Here is a 14,911-nt window from a genome sequence, read left to right on the forward strand (position 1 = left end):
CAGAATAAATAGTGTAACTAGGCTTGACATGCCCTCAGGATGCATTGTGAACAAACATGGCATGACATGAACAATGGGTGTGCTGGCACACAAAGTCAGGGAATTCATCCAATGCAAATGTATCAATGCAAATACATTGGTTACTTTGTCTGGCCGTGTTATTTCTGTCTCGCCGAAAACACATGTTTGTTTGCATAGAAGCATTTACTTCACAAGAGAAGAGAACTGTCAGAGCTAAAGGCTGGGTGTTTGTCACACAAATTTTTTTTTTTTCTGATTGAAGAGGTAGTTTCACATTTCTCAAGGATATGGAGTAAAGTTTACTTTACAGGAGACCAGTGCCAATGTCTAATAATCATAATAATAACATCAACAACAATAATAATAATAAAAGAAAGATGCTTTTTCTAAGTCTCAACAGGACTTAAACTACAGACTCTGAGCTTTGCTCTCCTCGGTCCATCTCACAGATTTCTCTCTTGATAATGGAGCTTGGAATATGGGCAAGATGGAAATGGAAGATTTAGTGGATAGGGTTTGGGGCAGGGGGCGCAGGCGTCATCTCTGTTGTGAGTAGCGGGTACGGGCCTCTGTGTCTTGGAGCGAGGCTTGAGCTGAGGTCCTGAGCTGCAGAGAAGGAGGGAGAGGAGACTCCAGCCAGGATGGAGGAAGCAAGGCCTGAAGCTTGGCCATACGGGTTAGAGCTGGAAGCCTTCCATCGGTCCCTCAGACTGCTGGAAAATGTACTGGCCCTGATTCTGATCCACCTGTGGAACGATGCTTGCATCCTCCTCCTCAACCCCAAAGTAGTGCTCGATCAGGTCAAAGGCCTTCTGGTATATCTCCTGGTTCTCATGGCTCTGCAGGAACTCAATCTTGTCCAAGCCTGTGTGGGAACATCAGTAAAACAATTATATAAACATATGAACAAACAGCATGAAAAACACAGTCTGCATGAAAGGAAAGCTCATGACAATTCAGATAATTGAAAACACCATTGGCAAAATCAACACATTTTATAATAATAAAAATGTTTTTTGTAATATAATAATAATAAATGATGTATTTTTAATAATAATAATATACTAATCAGAAATTGTGAAAACCAAATGAAAAATAATATAATGTCCAATTGTTTGAGACTACTGGATAAGGATTTTTAAATACATTTCTAAAGATAGAATTGCTGACAAATGAGCAATTTTGAACAAATTAAATATTTCAGAGCTGAGCATAACTGGAAATATTTATAATGACTACAAAAATTCCAGAGAGATTTGATTTTCCAGAGTGAGAAATCAAAAATTACATTACCATGAGGGTGATACAAGGTATGAGGTGAGGCATGCCTACCGTAAGCCTCTTCGATGAGAGAGCAGTAAGGATTGATGCCTATTCCATTCTGTTTAGACTCCTGTTCTCCCAGTCTGAGGATGTTCTCCAGGCCGTTCAGAGCCACCTGCACAATCTTGGAGTCCATCACTGTCAGCAGGTCACACATGGGCTTTATGGTGTTGAGAGAAACCAAGTACCTGTGTGTAAAGCACATTTATATCAACTTCTGTCTCACTAAACATTCACCTAAATAGTACCCCAGAACACAGTTTTCTCCCCTAGAATGCATATGTGGCTTAAATGAAAAATAAATAAAAAAAGTTAACAATTGAGGACTTCCTGGAGTGTCAGATAGAAATACCACTTCAAATGTAAATTGGTATTTACCTTTATTAAAAAACTGAATATAAGGTATAACTAATAGTACTCTTTTTTTTTTTTATTATCGTTTAAATTCACTTTGTTTATGTGTTAAAATGACAGCCCTAGTATTTACATTACCACATTTAAAAAAAGAAAAATCACAAGATGGTCTGACTATTACTGCCATCTACAGGCCAGAAATGTGTCATGCGCTTTGATCCCACTGTGCTCTAATGACTGTTATTAGCCTAACCAAAAAAATCATACTAAACTCTTCAAGACTGTCTTAAGACAGATTATGGCTAAATGATAACCTAAGGCAGTATGCCTTAGTGGTTTAGCATGCATTACATAAGGAAAATAAGATACATTTTAAATAAGGAAAGAAGTAAAAACCAAAACAAAAAAGCCCAAAGTGCACCTAATCTGCTCTGGCATGCCTCCTGAGGTGGCATTGGTTATTGCCCACGCGGCCTCTTTCCTGGTACGGAACTCAGCTTTCTGCAGTATCTCGATTAGCACTGGGAATATGTTGGCATCGATTACCGCCTACAACAGAATGAGCATCAAGTCATGGCTGTTCCGACACAACATATATGGTATCATAATCTTCCAGTGTCTCAGTCAGTCTGAAGTACCTGGATTTGCACTCTGTTCCCAGCGGTGATATTGGAGACGGTCCAGCAGGCCTCTTTTTTGACAGATTCTTTCGGACTGCTAAGTAAATGGAGCAGGCAGGGCAGAGCGGAGCAGTTCAGAATCACCTGACGTACAACAGAGCAGCACAACAGATCAGAACAATGCACTTTTTTGAAAATGCGGACAACTCAGCATGTGATAAACGACAGCTACACTACCTGGGTCTGAATATCATCTCCTGTTACAATGTTCCCCACTGCTCTAAGTGCAGGGGACACCACCTTGTAATCACTGTGCCTGTGAATGGATAACACATGGATGTTATTCTAAGTCAGTGATAAAAGACATCACATGGTTTATTGCTTGCATTAGCATGTCCGGTCCTCACATGAGCAACTCCACCAGCCTGCGGCACACGCCTGAGTCAATAACTGTCTGGATTTTGTCATTGGGTCCATCGGACAGGTATGAAAGTGCCCAGCAGGCATCTGCAAGAACATCAGGATCACTGCTGAAGAGCAATCTGGAGAGCACGCTCAGACTTGGTGACACCTGTGAAGAAACAACAGTTGTTTGATCAAGTACATGTATCATGTTCATAAAACACTGTGTTTGTGTGCATCATTGAAATTTGATAATGCAACTGGAATGTGGTTTAGAACTGGTTTGCAAACTCACCTTTGCAAAGTCCGGAGGTGGATTTTTCCCTCTGCACAGGTTGGATAGCGCCCACACGGCGTTCCGGGTGGTAGTGAGCCGGTTTGATTTTGCAAGCAACCTGCAAAAATGAGGGAAGAATAAAATTGATGCGCTATGTAATCAAACCACTAAATGGAGGTAATGGTAAAGTCTCTTATATAACAAACACACTATAGCAGATAAATGTCACAAAGCACACACCAGCAAGTTTGACAGTGGGAAACAAAAACTGTTTGTGACATCAGAATGACATGAGGAATTGAGATTTATTTAGCGTCAGCTGTTCTTATAAGGATAAGGCTCCTTCATAAGACTTCTACCAACAAGATTTAAATTCCTTGAACACAAAGAGATTAATTTTGAACCCCTTTATATCCTTGTAATGAGAAAAGAACAGCAAGTAGGTTTTTTTGGATTGGAACTTAAAGCAACCTAGACATCAAGGTGTGGCCGGGTAGCATGTCATTCATAACGAAGCTAGAGATTACGGTTTATAAAGTTTTAAATATGGATATTTTTCTTAGAAAAACGCATGATTCACTTTGCTTCAGGAGGCCTTTATTCACCCCCCGGAGCCGTGTGGGACACTTTTTTATGATGGATGGATGCACTTTATTTAACTTCTTTTGGAGCACTGAAAAATAACAGCCATTCACCGCCATTATAAGCTTGGAAGAGCTGGGACATTTTTTAATATAACTCCGACTGTATTCATCCGAAAGAAGAAAGTCATATATACCTAGGATAAATCATGGGGTAATTTTAATTTTTGGGTGAACTATCCCTTTAAGCAGCACAACCGTTTTCAATATTGATAATAATAAGAAATGTGTCTTAAGCACCAAATCAGCATATCAGAATTATTTATGAAGGATCGTGTAACACTGGCTCAGCAAAGATATAGGGACCTGTACCATAGAGATACTAGATAGCTTTCACCAGGTATTTTAGACTTCCTTAAAAGCAGCAAAATAAAAACACATGCAATCACAGTGCTGGGATCAGTAGAGGACACTTACTGCTGAAGAGAGGGCAAGATGCCACAGTTGAGGACATAGTCTCTGCACTCTGCATTATCCCCGGCAATATTTCCTAACGCCCACACTGCCTGCAAAAACAGTTATACACAACTGATTACTTTCATGGTGCTGTTAAGTTCTGATAAACCATCTATTGGCTGAATGGCATGAACCAGGTTATAGTCTGCAAAAATCACCTGCTCTTGTACATCCTCATACTCTGAGTTGAGCAGCTCTATGAAGATGGGCACGGCCCCCATCTCAATGACCACCTTGGTGTGTAGGAAGGTCCCTGAGGCAATGTTGGTCAGGGCCCAGGCAGCTTCAAACTGGTCAAAACAAGCAACAATAGCATCTTAAAGCTTGGCTGCAATGGCAATTTTACTTTCGCATGGTTTGTGCTATGAAATGTTCTTACCTGCAGAGTCCAGTTATCACTCCTTTTTAGGAATTCAACAAACCGGTTGATGACACCAGGTGTGTGGATGACCTCATCAATGGGAGGATTGGGCTCTGAGGGAAGTTAATAACATCTTAATCTTATCTTTAAACAATTGTCATCCTTGAGTCTGAGACGTAGACACCAACCTTTAGAGAGTAACTTTCTGAACTTCTGAGTGGCTATGAGCTGCTGGTCTGGATCATCAGAGAAGATCATCTGAATCATGTCTTGGGTTATAACTCCTTCCTGCAGATTGACAATGATTATCCTAGATGTGGTTTTCAAAGGATCATAAAAATTGTATCGAGGTTTCTACAAAAATATTCAGCAGCACAACTGTTTTAAGCATCGATAATAAGAAATGTTTCTTGAGGACCCATTCAACATATTAGAATGATTTCTGAAGGATCATGTGAAGATGGGAGTAATATCTGCTGAAAAAAAGTCAGATTTTTTTCAATCACAGAAATAAATTAAAATGTATAGAAATAAAAAGTTTTAAAATGTATAAAAATATGAACTTATTTTAAACTGTAATATTTCGCAATATTGCTCTTTTACTGTATTTTTGATCAAACAAATGCTTCCTTTGAGAGCATAATTTGTTCATTTATTAATTAATACTTTATATTGATATAATGCTCAAATTCATATTAAATAAATTCTATAGCATGCTTCTGCACTACAAAACATGTACAACTGTGCTAGTTTTACATTTTAAAACGCTATATAGGCATATAGCATAATTCAATATGCTTAAAATGATGCAGGACTAATAACCAAGCCCCATGGCAAAAGTACTTATGCCCGTTATCTTTGAATTTTACTGTCCACTCATCTGTATATCATCTGTATGACAACAATGACAGATGGTCTGCTGACTGGATTACTTACACCTGATACAGGTACAGTGGAGCTGATATCAGGGTCCTGAATGGGGCATTCAAGCATGGACTCATCACCAGGTGGCAGACACACATTCCTCCTCTTGAACAGCTGAGGAGAGGGTAGAACAATTTACTTTCGTAAAAAAGTTACTTTTGTACACAAAACGTAATATGAATGAATTCGGTCATATAACCCTCCAAAATATACACTTTTATTCCATAATGTACGATCAACCCTTCATGAACAAAACTGTAATTTAATTTGCTTGTATAATAAGGAAGAACAATTATGACAAACCTGCTCCTCCCTCTTCTGTTTACGGAGCTGTATCCCATCCTCCTCTCTCCGTCTCCGCATTTCCTGGGGGTTCAGGGCTTTATTCTTGTAGCTCTTCATTCGATAGTTTTCTTTGCCTGGGCTTGCCATTGCGTCTTCAGTTCAGAGAAAGGAATGTGGTCAGATGTGCATTGTGATACTCAATTTCTGTTGTCTATTCAGCTCATCAACCATGAGCCTATAGCAATACAGACAAGAATCACAACTGGTCGAGCCAGTATGCAATTCTCCTCATACTTTGAGCCAAACAGCAAGTGGAGACAAAGGAATGGTTTATCTGAAAGCAATTATGCTGGTTTATACTAGCATTTCCTGTGTAACACCACTAAGTGCTAACTGACACTTTGCATGCTGAACTTCCTTCATTATATGGTTAACGTTTTTGTGGTTCAGCTCATTTTCAGATCAAACACAGTTCAGAACTAAACATTTTAACTCAGCAGCTTTTGTCTGTTATTACCTGTATCTTTGGTTAAAGACTTTTATATTTACAGTATCTTGCACATCATGAAGAGTCTTTTATAGCAAGTTAGTGAATCACCAATACAGAAGCAGAAACATTTAAGCAGAGATGCCCAAGCCAGCAGGCCAAAGTTGGCCCACGATAACATGGGGGAACAAATATGAAAATATAGGGGGGGAAAACATGTCACGCATATATCATAATTTCTATTGCTTTAATGTTTTATTAGCTTTGCATTGAAATGTAAAGGTAGAGATTTTTAATGTAAATTTGAATATAGCATAGTTGGAAATAAAACATTTAGTTTCAGCCCTCTACCCTCATTTCAGTTTCTTTGTAGTAAAAGGTTTGCTAAACAGATTTTCCAAAACCAATGAGAAGTCATTTTACATTCTTTGTTCAGTAGACTACAAAATGAGACGTTATGCATAAGGGCAGTTTGAGTCACCTTTTAGGTTCAATGTATGGAAAAATATGCATTGAAAGTGAATGATGACTGATGCTGTCAGTCCCAACATTCCACAGAAGAAAGAAAAACAACAGAGAACAACATGAGGGCGGATAAATGATGACAAAAGTGTATTTTTTAGAAGGAACTTTCCCTTAAAAAAATTAAAAACATATGTCGACGTCATCTCTAACTTCTAAATACTCAGTTTACACAAATGCAGCACTTATTTATTCATACTGGTGTTTTAATCGGATCAGCTGGTTTTGTGTGGAATGATGGTGAAGGACTGGACTATTTTCCAAAGACAATTTATCACATACTACATAAATAATCACAGCTCTAAATATACAAGTCTAAGCATCTTAATCTTAATTTCTTTATCTGCATTTCTACACAAAGTATTATTCATATTTAGTGTGCAATAGCTGGACAGCTGGAACCAAGACCATATGGATCCCAAAATCAAATCAGTTATATAAATCCACTAACAGACTGTACGTTAGTGGTTTATAATCTCTCAAATCATTCAGTCTTTTCACTTTCATCCTAAACTGTGCTCAGATTCTCTGTGCTAAAATGCTAACCGTGTTATGCTAGCTTGGACTAAACGTCAAAATGGTTAATTACTCTGTCAAAGCGCCATGTTGCCTCATTCACTCCCTGAAAAGAACATACTTTTACATCTTAGTTGGTGTATGAATCTCACCCATTAGTCGTAGATCGGAGAGGGAAATACTGGCCGTGGGTTTTTAAATTTCTCTCAAGACCCTCCCGTGTTCCTCCAGCTGAGGGCAATATGGCGTCCACTGGTGAAGAACGTCACCTCCGCTGCTGTTTCCGGTTTTCAGGAGCGGCCTTATTCAATAATAATAAATGGAAAGTGAAACGGGTTATTGCTCAACTCAACATGTCCTCCTCTGAACAGGTACGTTGCATATAAATGGCGATTTCGAGATAGTATCATACTGAATTTTTGTTGTTGTGCATGAAGTCAGTGGAAGAAGACTTTTAGATGTTGTATGTGTAGCAGCGTGAATGTCCAGTGTTCTTTGTTGACAGAATCGAGTCGCTGTCGCGTCGAGACAAGAGCGTCTTGATAAAATCCAGATTTCAAGTTAACTAAGGCTAAATAGCCGCGTCTCAGAGTTTTGCGTTTAGTTGATAATGACATTTTAAATGCATAAAAAAAAGAAGCGTTCCTTACCACTGTGTACCCAGGTTTACCACGGTTAACAGTGTTGATCAGGTAACATATCATAATTACTACAAATATTTTTAGTTAAGGCTGGCTGTCGATTAATTGTCACACAAATAAATGCGATTAATGAAATGTATGATTTCCTTCATGGCTTTATAAACAAACATTACACAGGAGTAGAATTGCATGAATTATAATTATTATGTATAAAAAGTTATTATTTATCACATTTATATTAAAATATATACAAAGGTTTATTTACCCATATTTCAGTTTTTTGTCCACTTCAGTCTTATTTCATTCACACTAATGTGTGTTTTGTGTGTGTGTGTGTGTGTGTAATATTTAGAAAAGTATGATTTCCTTTATGGCTTTTTAAAAAAACATTGCAAATGAGTACATTGCAAATAATATGAAATATTAACAAATGTTTGCCATATTTCTCTTTTTGGTCCACTAATGTTTTTCCCCCCAAATATTTTATATAATATAGTAATATCATATCAAGCATGGTTAATATTATATTAAATATTATTGTGTAATATATTTCTGTCATAAATCCTTCACTTTCTATTGTAATTTTAAGGCAGTATGATTAAACCCACAAGCATTCATATCACATTAACTAATGTTAAAATCATTGTGAGAGGTCTGTTGGTACTATTGGTACTAAAATCAGATGAAATTAATATCAGATATCCTTCAAACAGTGTGAGAAGCTTTCAGGGTCATTCTGTCATTTTGATTACCATCATGGTTAATTTGTCCATTTGTTTCATCCAGCCTTGTGACAATGCCTGTGTGTGACATCTGCTGTGAAGAGCTCCCATCTGAGGCAGAGATGAGAACCCATCTCTTCCTGAGTCACATGGACAATGTGCTGGCCTGCCCATTCTGCTCTTTGTCCGGTGTTTCGTACAACGAGCTGAGCTTCCACATCAACACCACACACATAGATAAAGACTGCCAGGACACGAAAACAACAGTGGTTGACAGTGGACAGAAAAACTCAAATGACTGGACTGTTCAAAGTCCCAATTCTACAAAGACTTCCAATGTAAATGTGAAAAATATGGACAAGGTATCTCAAGCCTCACCTCAGTCGCCATCTCAGGTAAACGGGATGGCCTACCCGATTACAGGGACCTGTCTTTCTCAGGGAACCTCGACTAGTCTGAAGAGTTCACCACCTGCAGCAGCCACAGCGAGTGGTGCAATAAAACTCGTCAGAACTACACCAACATCCAGCAACAAAGTAAGCAGGGAGAGAGAAGATGGGCGCCGAAAATCAAAGCAGAAGCGCTTGGCCTCACCTATTAAAGGTGCTCTTAACTTTACAACATAAAACTGATTTAAATTAAGCTGTTAGACTAATATTTTCTCTTTGTGTATTTCAGAAGGATGCTTTTCATGTCCTATGTGCAGTTTGGTCTGCAAAGATTGCTTTATTCTGCAGGAGCATGTTGAGCTTCATCTACAGGACCAAGATGCAGCTGAAGGTGTCTTACCTCAAAACATAAATATCACTGTTGCAAGTATATATGTATGTTTACAAGTGTTTATTTTACACTCTTTTTATCACCAGCTGTCTATGATTGATGTCTGATGTGGTTTGTCCTCTTAAGGGGCTGGTTCTGAGGCTGGCACTTCAACAGAAGCATCTTCTACAAGCAATGGTAGATCAAGTCAGTTAGCAAGGTGGTCGATTTGGCCGTTCTGAGTAAGTGAATGGGCCAAACTAATCTATACCTGTATTTTTGGGATCTCCAGCTGTGATGCACTATGAGTGTCCGATGTGTTCTCTGAGCTGTTCCAGCAGCTCCTCCCTTCAAGAGCATGTTGAGCTACACCTGGAATATGGCTCAGCATCTGCAACAGGTATGTGTATATTATTAAGTATGCAACTGCATATGAGCTTTTTTCTAGAATTGTTTGTTAGGTACATTTAAATGTAGAAATCAAGATGTTCTGTTTACAAGTACAGTGCATCAAGACAATAAAAATTAATCAACGTGAAATCTGTTGTAGCTATTGGCGCAACAAAACTTGTGGTTTCTTAAAACATCTGATTTTACATTCATTTGGTTTGGGTGTTTTGAGGACATTCATCTGAAGACCTGACTCTGGCCAGGAAGCTTCAGGAGGAAGAGGAGCAAAAGTGGAGGGAGGCTGAGACTAGACGGGAAGCAGAGGACTTTAAGAAGCTCCAGGTTAGCTAAAGAAAATGTCACTGTGAGATTTCAAAACAATGTTCACCTAAAAGGTGAAAATTGTCATTATTTACTCACCCTTGTGTCAAACCACTACAAAAAGTTTTTTTTTGTTATTTCATTACTCTTCGCTACTCTATTCAGAAGCAGTTTGGGCTTGATAACAGTGGTGGTTATCGCAAACAAATGGAGAGGAATATGGAGAGGGCTGTGTCTCGAGGTCAGATGGTTCCTGCAGAGTTCCACAGGAAAAAAGCGGAGATGCTTGAATCTCTGGCCTCTGGGGTGGATGATGGCAGAAGCAAAACATCAGGTCTGATTGAGAGTGCATCATAGAGCTACACCAATTATCTTTACATATTTGGTCCAACTGGTGAATTATTAGACTGAAAATCTGTTCAGTTATTTTCTTAATCTTATTGTCAATGTTGAAAACAGTTGTGCTTCTTAATATTTTGTATACATTTTTATAATTGAATTATTTGATAGATAATAATAAAAATTAATAGATACTTTTTTGTAACTTTTATAAATGTTTTTACAGTCACTTTTGATCAGTTTAATGAATCCTTGCTGAATAAAGGTATTAATTTCTTTTGAAAAACAAATCTCACTGACCCAAACATTTGAACTGTAGTGTGTGTATATATTTTTAATTAATATATACTTAATTATACATTATATTTTAATGGGTTTAATATTATGAATTAATAATGTATAATAGTAATTAAAAATAATGTATTATTATTAGGATTTTAATTATATACAGTGGCATGCGAAAGTTTGGGAACCCCTTGCAGAATCTGTGAAAATGTGAATAATTTTTAAAATTAGAGCGATCATACAAAATGCATGTTATTTTTTTATTTAGTACTGTCCTGAGTAAGATATTTTACATAAAAGATGTTTACATATTGTCCACAAGACACAAAAATAGCTGAAATTATTAAAATAACCCCCTTCAAAAGTTTGGGAACCCTTGGTTCTTAATACTGTGTGTGGTTACCTGGATGATCTACAACTGTTTTTTGTTTTGTGATGGTTGTTCACGAGTCCCTTGTTTGTTCTGAACAGTTAAACTGAGCACTGTTCTTCAGAAAAATACTCCGTTTACATATTGTCCACAAGACACAAAAATAGCTGAAATTATTAAAATAACCCCCTTCAAAAGTTTGGGAACCCTTGGTTCTTAATACTGTGTGTGGTTACCTGGATGATCTACAACTGTTTTTTGTTTTGTGATGGTTGTTCACGAGTCCCTTGTTTGTTCTGAACAGTTAAACTGAGCACTGTTCTTCAGAAAAATACTCCATGTTCTACAGATTCTTTAGTTTTCCAGCATCTTTTGCATTTTTGAACCCCTTCCAAAAGTGAGTGTATGATTTTGAGATCCATCTTTTCACACTGAGGACAATTGAGGGACTCAAACACAACTATTAAAAAAGGTTCAAACATTCACTGATGCTCCAGAAGGAAACACGATACATTAAGAGATTTTAGACATTTAAGACATTAACAAACAAGGGACTCATGAACAACCATCACAAAATAAAAAACAGTTGTAGATCATCCAGGTAATCACACACAGTATTAAGAACCAAGGGTTCCCAAACTTTTGAAGGGGGTTATTTTAATAATTTCAGCTATTTTTTGTGTATTGTGGACTATATGTAAACCTCTTTTATGTAAAATATCTTACTCGGGACAGTACTAAATAAAAATAACATGCATTTTGTATGATCGCTCTTATTTTGTTAAAAATTATTCCAATTTTCACAGATTCTGCAAGGGGTTCCCAAACTTTCGCATGCCACTGTAACTGTTACTTTTTAAATGATGCAAAAAAAAAAATAGTAAATTAAAATAAATAAAACAGCTCAAGGCTTAAACGTAACCTTTCTGTTTCAGGACTTATGGAAGCTCTCTGTAGGTACTATCAGAAGTACGCCTCTGACTGTGCACATGTGTGGCTCTGTGCTGAGACTGATCACTACTCTTCATCGGAGGGGGACAAAGGTTGGGGATGTGGCTACAGAAACTTCCAGATGCTTCTTTCATCTTTGCACAGGATGGAGCAGTATAACCTTTTACCTGGTATAATATCAGTTACATCATGTTATTCTCTTGGCTCCATGTTGATTTTCCTTGTAATAGTACCCATCATAAAATTTCCCCTCACAGTTTCAGTTCCCAGCATTCCGAGAGTGCAGGCCTTAATCGAAGAGGTGTGGGGTCAAGGTACAGATCCTCAGGGTGCTTCACACTTCAACCATCGACTGAAGGGGACACAGGCTTGGATAGGAGCTACAGAAATCTATGCAGTTCTCACCTCCTTTAGTGTGAAGTACGCATTGAAACCCCAAGTTTACATTTACACACACACTACCGTTCAAAAGTTTGGGGTCAGAAATATTTGTATTTTTCCTATTTTGAAAGAAATTCATATTTTTATTCAGAACTGTCCGTTAAATAATTCAAAAGTGACAGGGTTAGGGTATATATATATATATACAAAATTTATATATATTTCAAATAAATTATTTTGTTCTGAACCTTCTACTCGTCAAAGAATCCTAAAAAAAAATGTATCATGGTTTTCTCAAAAATATTAAAGTGGTCATATGACGTTGCTAAAAAGAACATTATGTTGTGTATTTGGTGTAATGCAATGTGTTTATGCGGTTTAAGCTTCAAAAAACACATTTTTTTTCACATAATGTTCATTATTGTTTCTCCTCTATGCCCCGCCTTTCTGAAACACGTCGATTTTTACAAAGCTCATCGTTCTGAAAAGCGAGGTGTTAGATTGGGTCTCCACGCCAGATAATATTTAGGATGCAGCCCCGGACGCCAGATCCCATCAGAAAATATCAGTTTGTCCAGTAACAGAACAACTAGTCAGCAGCGCTGTTAATACCCAAACCCTGTCAACAGCAAGTCTTGTCTGGTACCCAAAAATACCCAAAACGAGTGTTTAACAGTCTTCTGTCAGTCAAGAAGCTGACTGAGGAAAGCCAGAGAAGAGCAGAAGCAGGAGACGAAGTGATGATGGTAAAAAGTAGCAGAGTTTATTGAACAATCTTAGTTGCATATGTCTCAATGTTCAAACTTCGTCTGATCAGCACAAATTCAACATGTACTGTTATACCAAAACTGCTTCACAACATCACATAAACCTTGGGTTTCCATAAACATTCCCTCTTATCTATCTCTATTCATACAGACAAAACAGTTCATGAAACCCCACAAGCATGAGATTGAACAACAATGGAGATACAAAAGGAAAAATTAACAAGAAATATAATATACAGAAACATAATAAATGAATAAACATAATAAATGAATATACAATAAAAAATACTTAAATGATATGATGAATGGTAAAAATAATCAAATAATAAATCATATGAATGTTTAATGATTATAAAATGATTATGTGAATAAATTATTATAAATGAATTGATAAATAAAACCCAACACACACAATTTGCACGTGAGGATCTAAGGATCCTTCAGAGGTGTACTTCAGGGATCTTATCTATGCACGAACAGCTTGTAACACTCCAAAGAGAAAGGAAAACTTGAAATTGCATCATATGACCCCTTTAAGTAGCACAACATTAATAATAATAAGAAATGTTTCTTGAGGAACAAATCAGTATATTAGAATGATTTCTGAAGGATCTTGTGACACTGAAGACTGGAGTAATGGCAGCTTAAAATTCAGCTTTGCCATCACAGGAATAAATTACATTTTAAAATATACAAAAATACTTATTTTAAATTGTATTAATATTTCACAGTATTACTGGTTTTGCTGTATTTTTGATCAAATAAATGCAGCCTTGGTTTTAAATTGTAAAAAAAAAAAAAAAAAAAACTTATCACAGTATAACTGTTTTTACTGTATTTTTGATCAATTAAATGTAGCCTTGGCGAGAGACTTCTTTCAAAAACATAAAAAAAATCTTACCAACCTCAAACATTATAAACCATGTAAATACTTAAATATTATTAATTTCACATCTTAACTTTCCTTAAAAAATTTAGAGCCCGAATTGTGGATTTTCACAAGCCCACTGGCCCAGGAGATACGCACCCCAGACTGTTCGAGTGGGTGAAACAGTATTTCTCACATTCTGCCAGTAGGGTTGCAAGACTGACACCCAAAGTAGAGCAGACGACATTACCACCTGTATACCTCCAGCACCAAGGTATTTCAAGATTTCTTTTGTAAACTACAGCACTTTAATAAGAATTAAGTAAATTTATTATCTCTTATGAAACTCAAGATTATTAGCCTTTAGAGAAATAGAATTGCCTTTATAAGATGACGTACGTGTTGTCATGTCTTTATGATCAGGCCACAGTCGCTCAATCGTAGGAGTGGAACAGAAAGTAAATGGCAACCTGTGCCTGCTCCTCTTCGATCCGGGGTGTGCACCCAGGGAAATGAGGAGAGTGCTGTCGCAGGATACAGCAGCTACCATGGTACGACGTATGCGCAAATTCTCCGGTGGCCTAAAACACAGACAGTATCAAGTGGTCGCTGTAGAAGGGCTGCTGACCCCTGAAGAGAAACGGGTAATTTAGAGCTACAGCTTCAGGAATTCATTGCTCAATTCAAGTAATGAACTGCATTTAGATATTTTATATGCACAGTCTATGTTAAACTCTTGAGCTACAGCTTGACATCTTTTTGGCATGTTTGTGTTTTTCAGAGCCGTATTCTTAATTCAAGGACACTGTGTGCTGAGAAAATCCCTTGATGGAATTGTCCACATATGCTGACTGCAGTTTTATCTACTAGTTCCTGCTACTTTTATCAGACTGTGAAACACTGTATGTTTGTATAAATGTCAATAAAC

At 37.3% G+C, this 14,911-nt stretch overlaps 2 protein-coding genes across 5 annotated transcripts; one reads left to right on the plus strand and one right to left on the minus strand.

Moving 5' to 3' along the window:
- Positions 1 to 255: 255 nt before the first annotated feature.
- On the minus strand, positions 256 to 7,432 carry LOC107711738 (importin subunit alpha-6-like). Of its 2 annotated transcripts, none has more exons than XM_016516780.1 (14): positions 7,342 to 7,432; positions 5,683 to 5,816; positions 5,392 to 5,493; positions 4,644 to 4,743; positions 4,474 to 4,568; positions 4,253 to 4,384; positions 4,056 to 4,144; positions 3,016 to 3,115; positions 2,726 to 2,889; positions 2,556 to 2,634; positions 2,337 to 2,462; positions 2,120 to 2,247; positions 1,354 to 1,532; positions 256 to 886 (listed from the first exon to the last, which is right to left on the minus strand). In XM_016516780.1, the coding sequence occupies exons 1-14, from the start codon at positions 7,343 to 7,345 to the stop codon at positions 699 to 701; spliced, it is 1,620 nt and encodes a 539-aa protein (XP_016372266.1). In that variant the 5' UTR covers positions 7,346 to 7,432; the 3' UTR covers positions 256 to 698. The 2 variants fall into 2 exon arrangements, with proteins under 2 accessions (XP_016372266.1, XP_016372267.1); XM_016516781.1 differs by having other exon boundaries at positions 5,683 to 5,899; positions 7,342 to 7,430.
- Positions 7,433 to 7,469: 37 nt separating this feature from the next.
- Positions 7,470 to 14,896, plus strand: LOC107711737 (zinc finger with UFM1-specific peptidase domain protein-like). 3 transcript variants are annotated; one of them, XM_016516777.1, is made up of 12 exons: positions 7,470 to 7,560; positions 8,617 to 9,155; positions 9,231 to 9,332; positions 9,459 to 9,518; positions 9,604 to 9,711; positions 9,934 to 10,043; positions 10,188 to 10,356; positions 11,952 to 12,137; positions 12,225 to 12,387; positions 14,094 to 14,257; positions 14,407 to 14,627; positions 14,765 to 14,896. In XM_016516777.1, the coding sequence occupies exons 2-12, from the start codon at positions 8,627 to 8,629 to the stop codon at positions 14,810 to 14,812; spliced, it is 1,860 nt and encodes a 619-aa protein (XP_016372263.1). In that variant the 5' UTR covers positions 7,470 to 7,560; positions 8,617 to 8,626; the 3' UTR covers positions 14,813 to 14,896. The 3 variants fall into 3 exon arrangements, with proteins under 3 accessions (XP_016372263.1, XP_016372264.1, XP_016372265.1); XM_016516778.1 differs by having other exon boundaries at positions 9,459 to 9,509; XM_016516779.1 differs by having other exon boundaries at positions 14,407 to 14,670; positions 14,765 to 14,822.
- The last annotated feature ends 15 nt before the right edge of the window (positions 14,897 to 14,911 follow it).

This window comes from Sinocyclocheilus rhinocerous, unplaced genomic scaffold, assembly GCF_001515625.1.
Source record: "Sinocyclocheilus rhinocerous isolate Xijiao unplaced genomic scaffold, SAMN03320098_v1.1 scaffold1199, whole genome shotgun sequence".
Taxonomy (NCBI): Eukaryota; Metazoa; Chordata; class Actinopteri; order Cypriniformes; family Cyprinidae; genus Sinocyclocheilus; species Sinocyclocheilus rhinocerous.

Bases quoted from the DNA above. Each gene is read 5' to 3' on its own strand.
- LOC107711738 (XM_016516780.1), bottom strand. The intron at 5,494-5,682 runs GTTTGTCATAAT...CCCTCTCCTCAG, and splicing joins AACAGAAGAGGGAGGAGCAG to CTGTTCAAGAGGAGGAATGT. The intron at 2,463-2,555 runs GTAGTGTAGCTG...GTTGTACGTCAG, and splicing joins GAGATGATATTCAGACCCAG to GTGATTCTGAACTGCTCCGC.
- LOC107711737 (XM_016516777.1), top strand. From the start codon at position 8,627: ATGCCTGTGTGTGACATCTGCTGTGAAGAGCTCCCATCTGAGGCAGAG. The intron at 9,712-9,933 runs GTATGTGTATAT...GGGTGTTTTGAG, and splicing joins TGGCTCAGCATCTGCAACAG to GACATTCATCTGAAGACCTG. The intron at 10,044-10,187 runs GTTAGCTAAAGA...TACTCTATTCAG, and splicing joins AGGACTTTAAGAAGCTCCAG to AAGCAGTTTGGGCTTGATAA.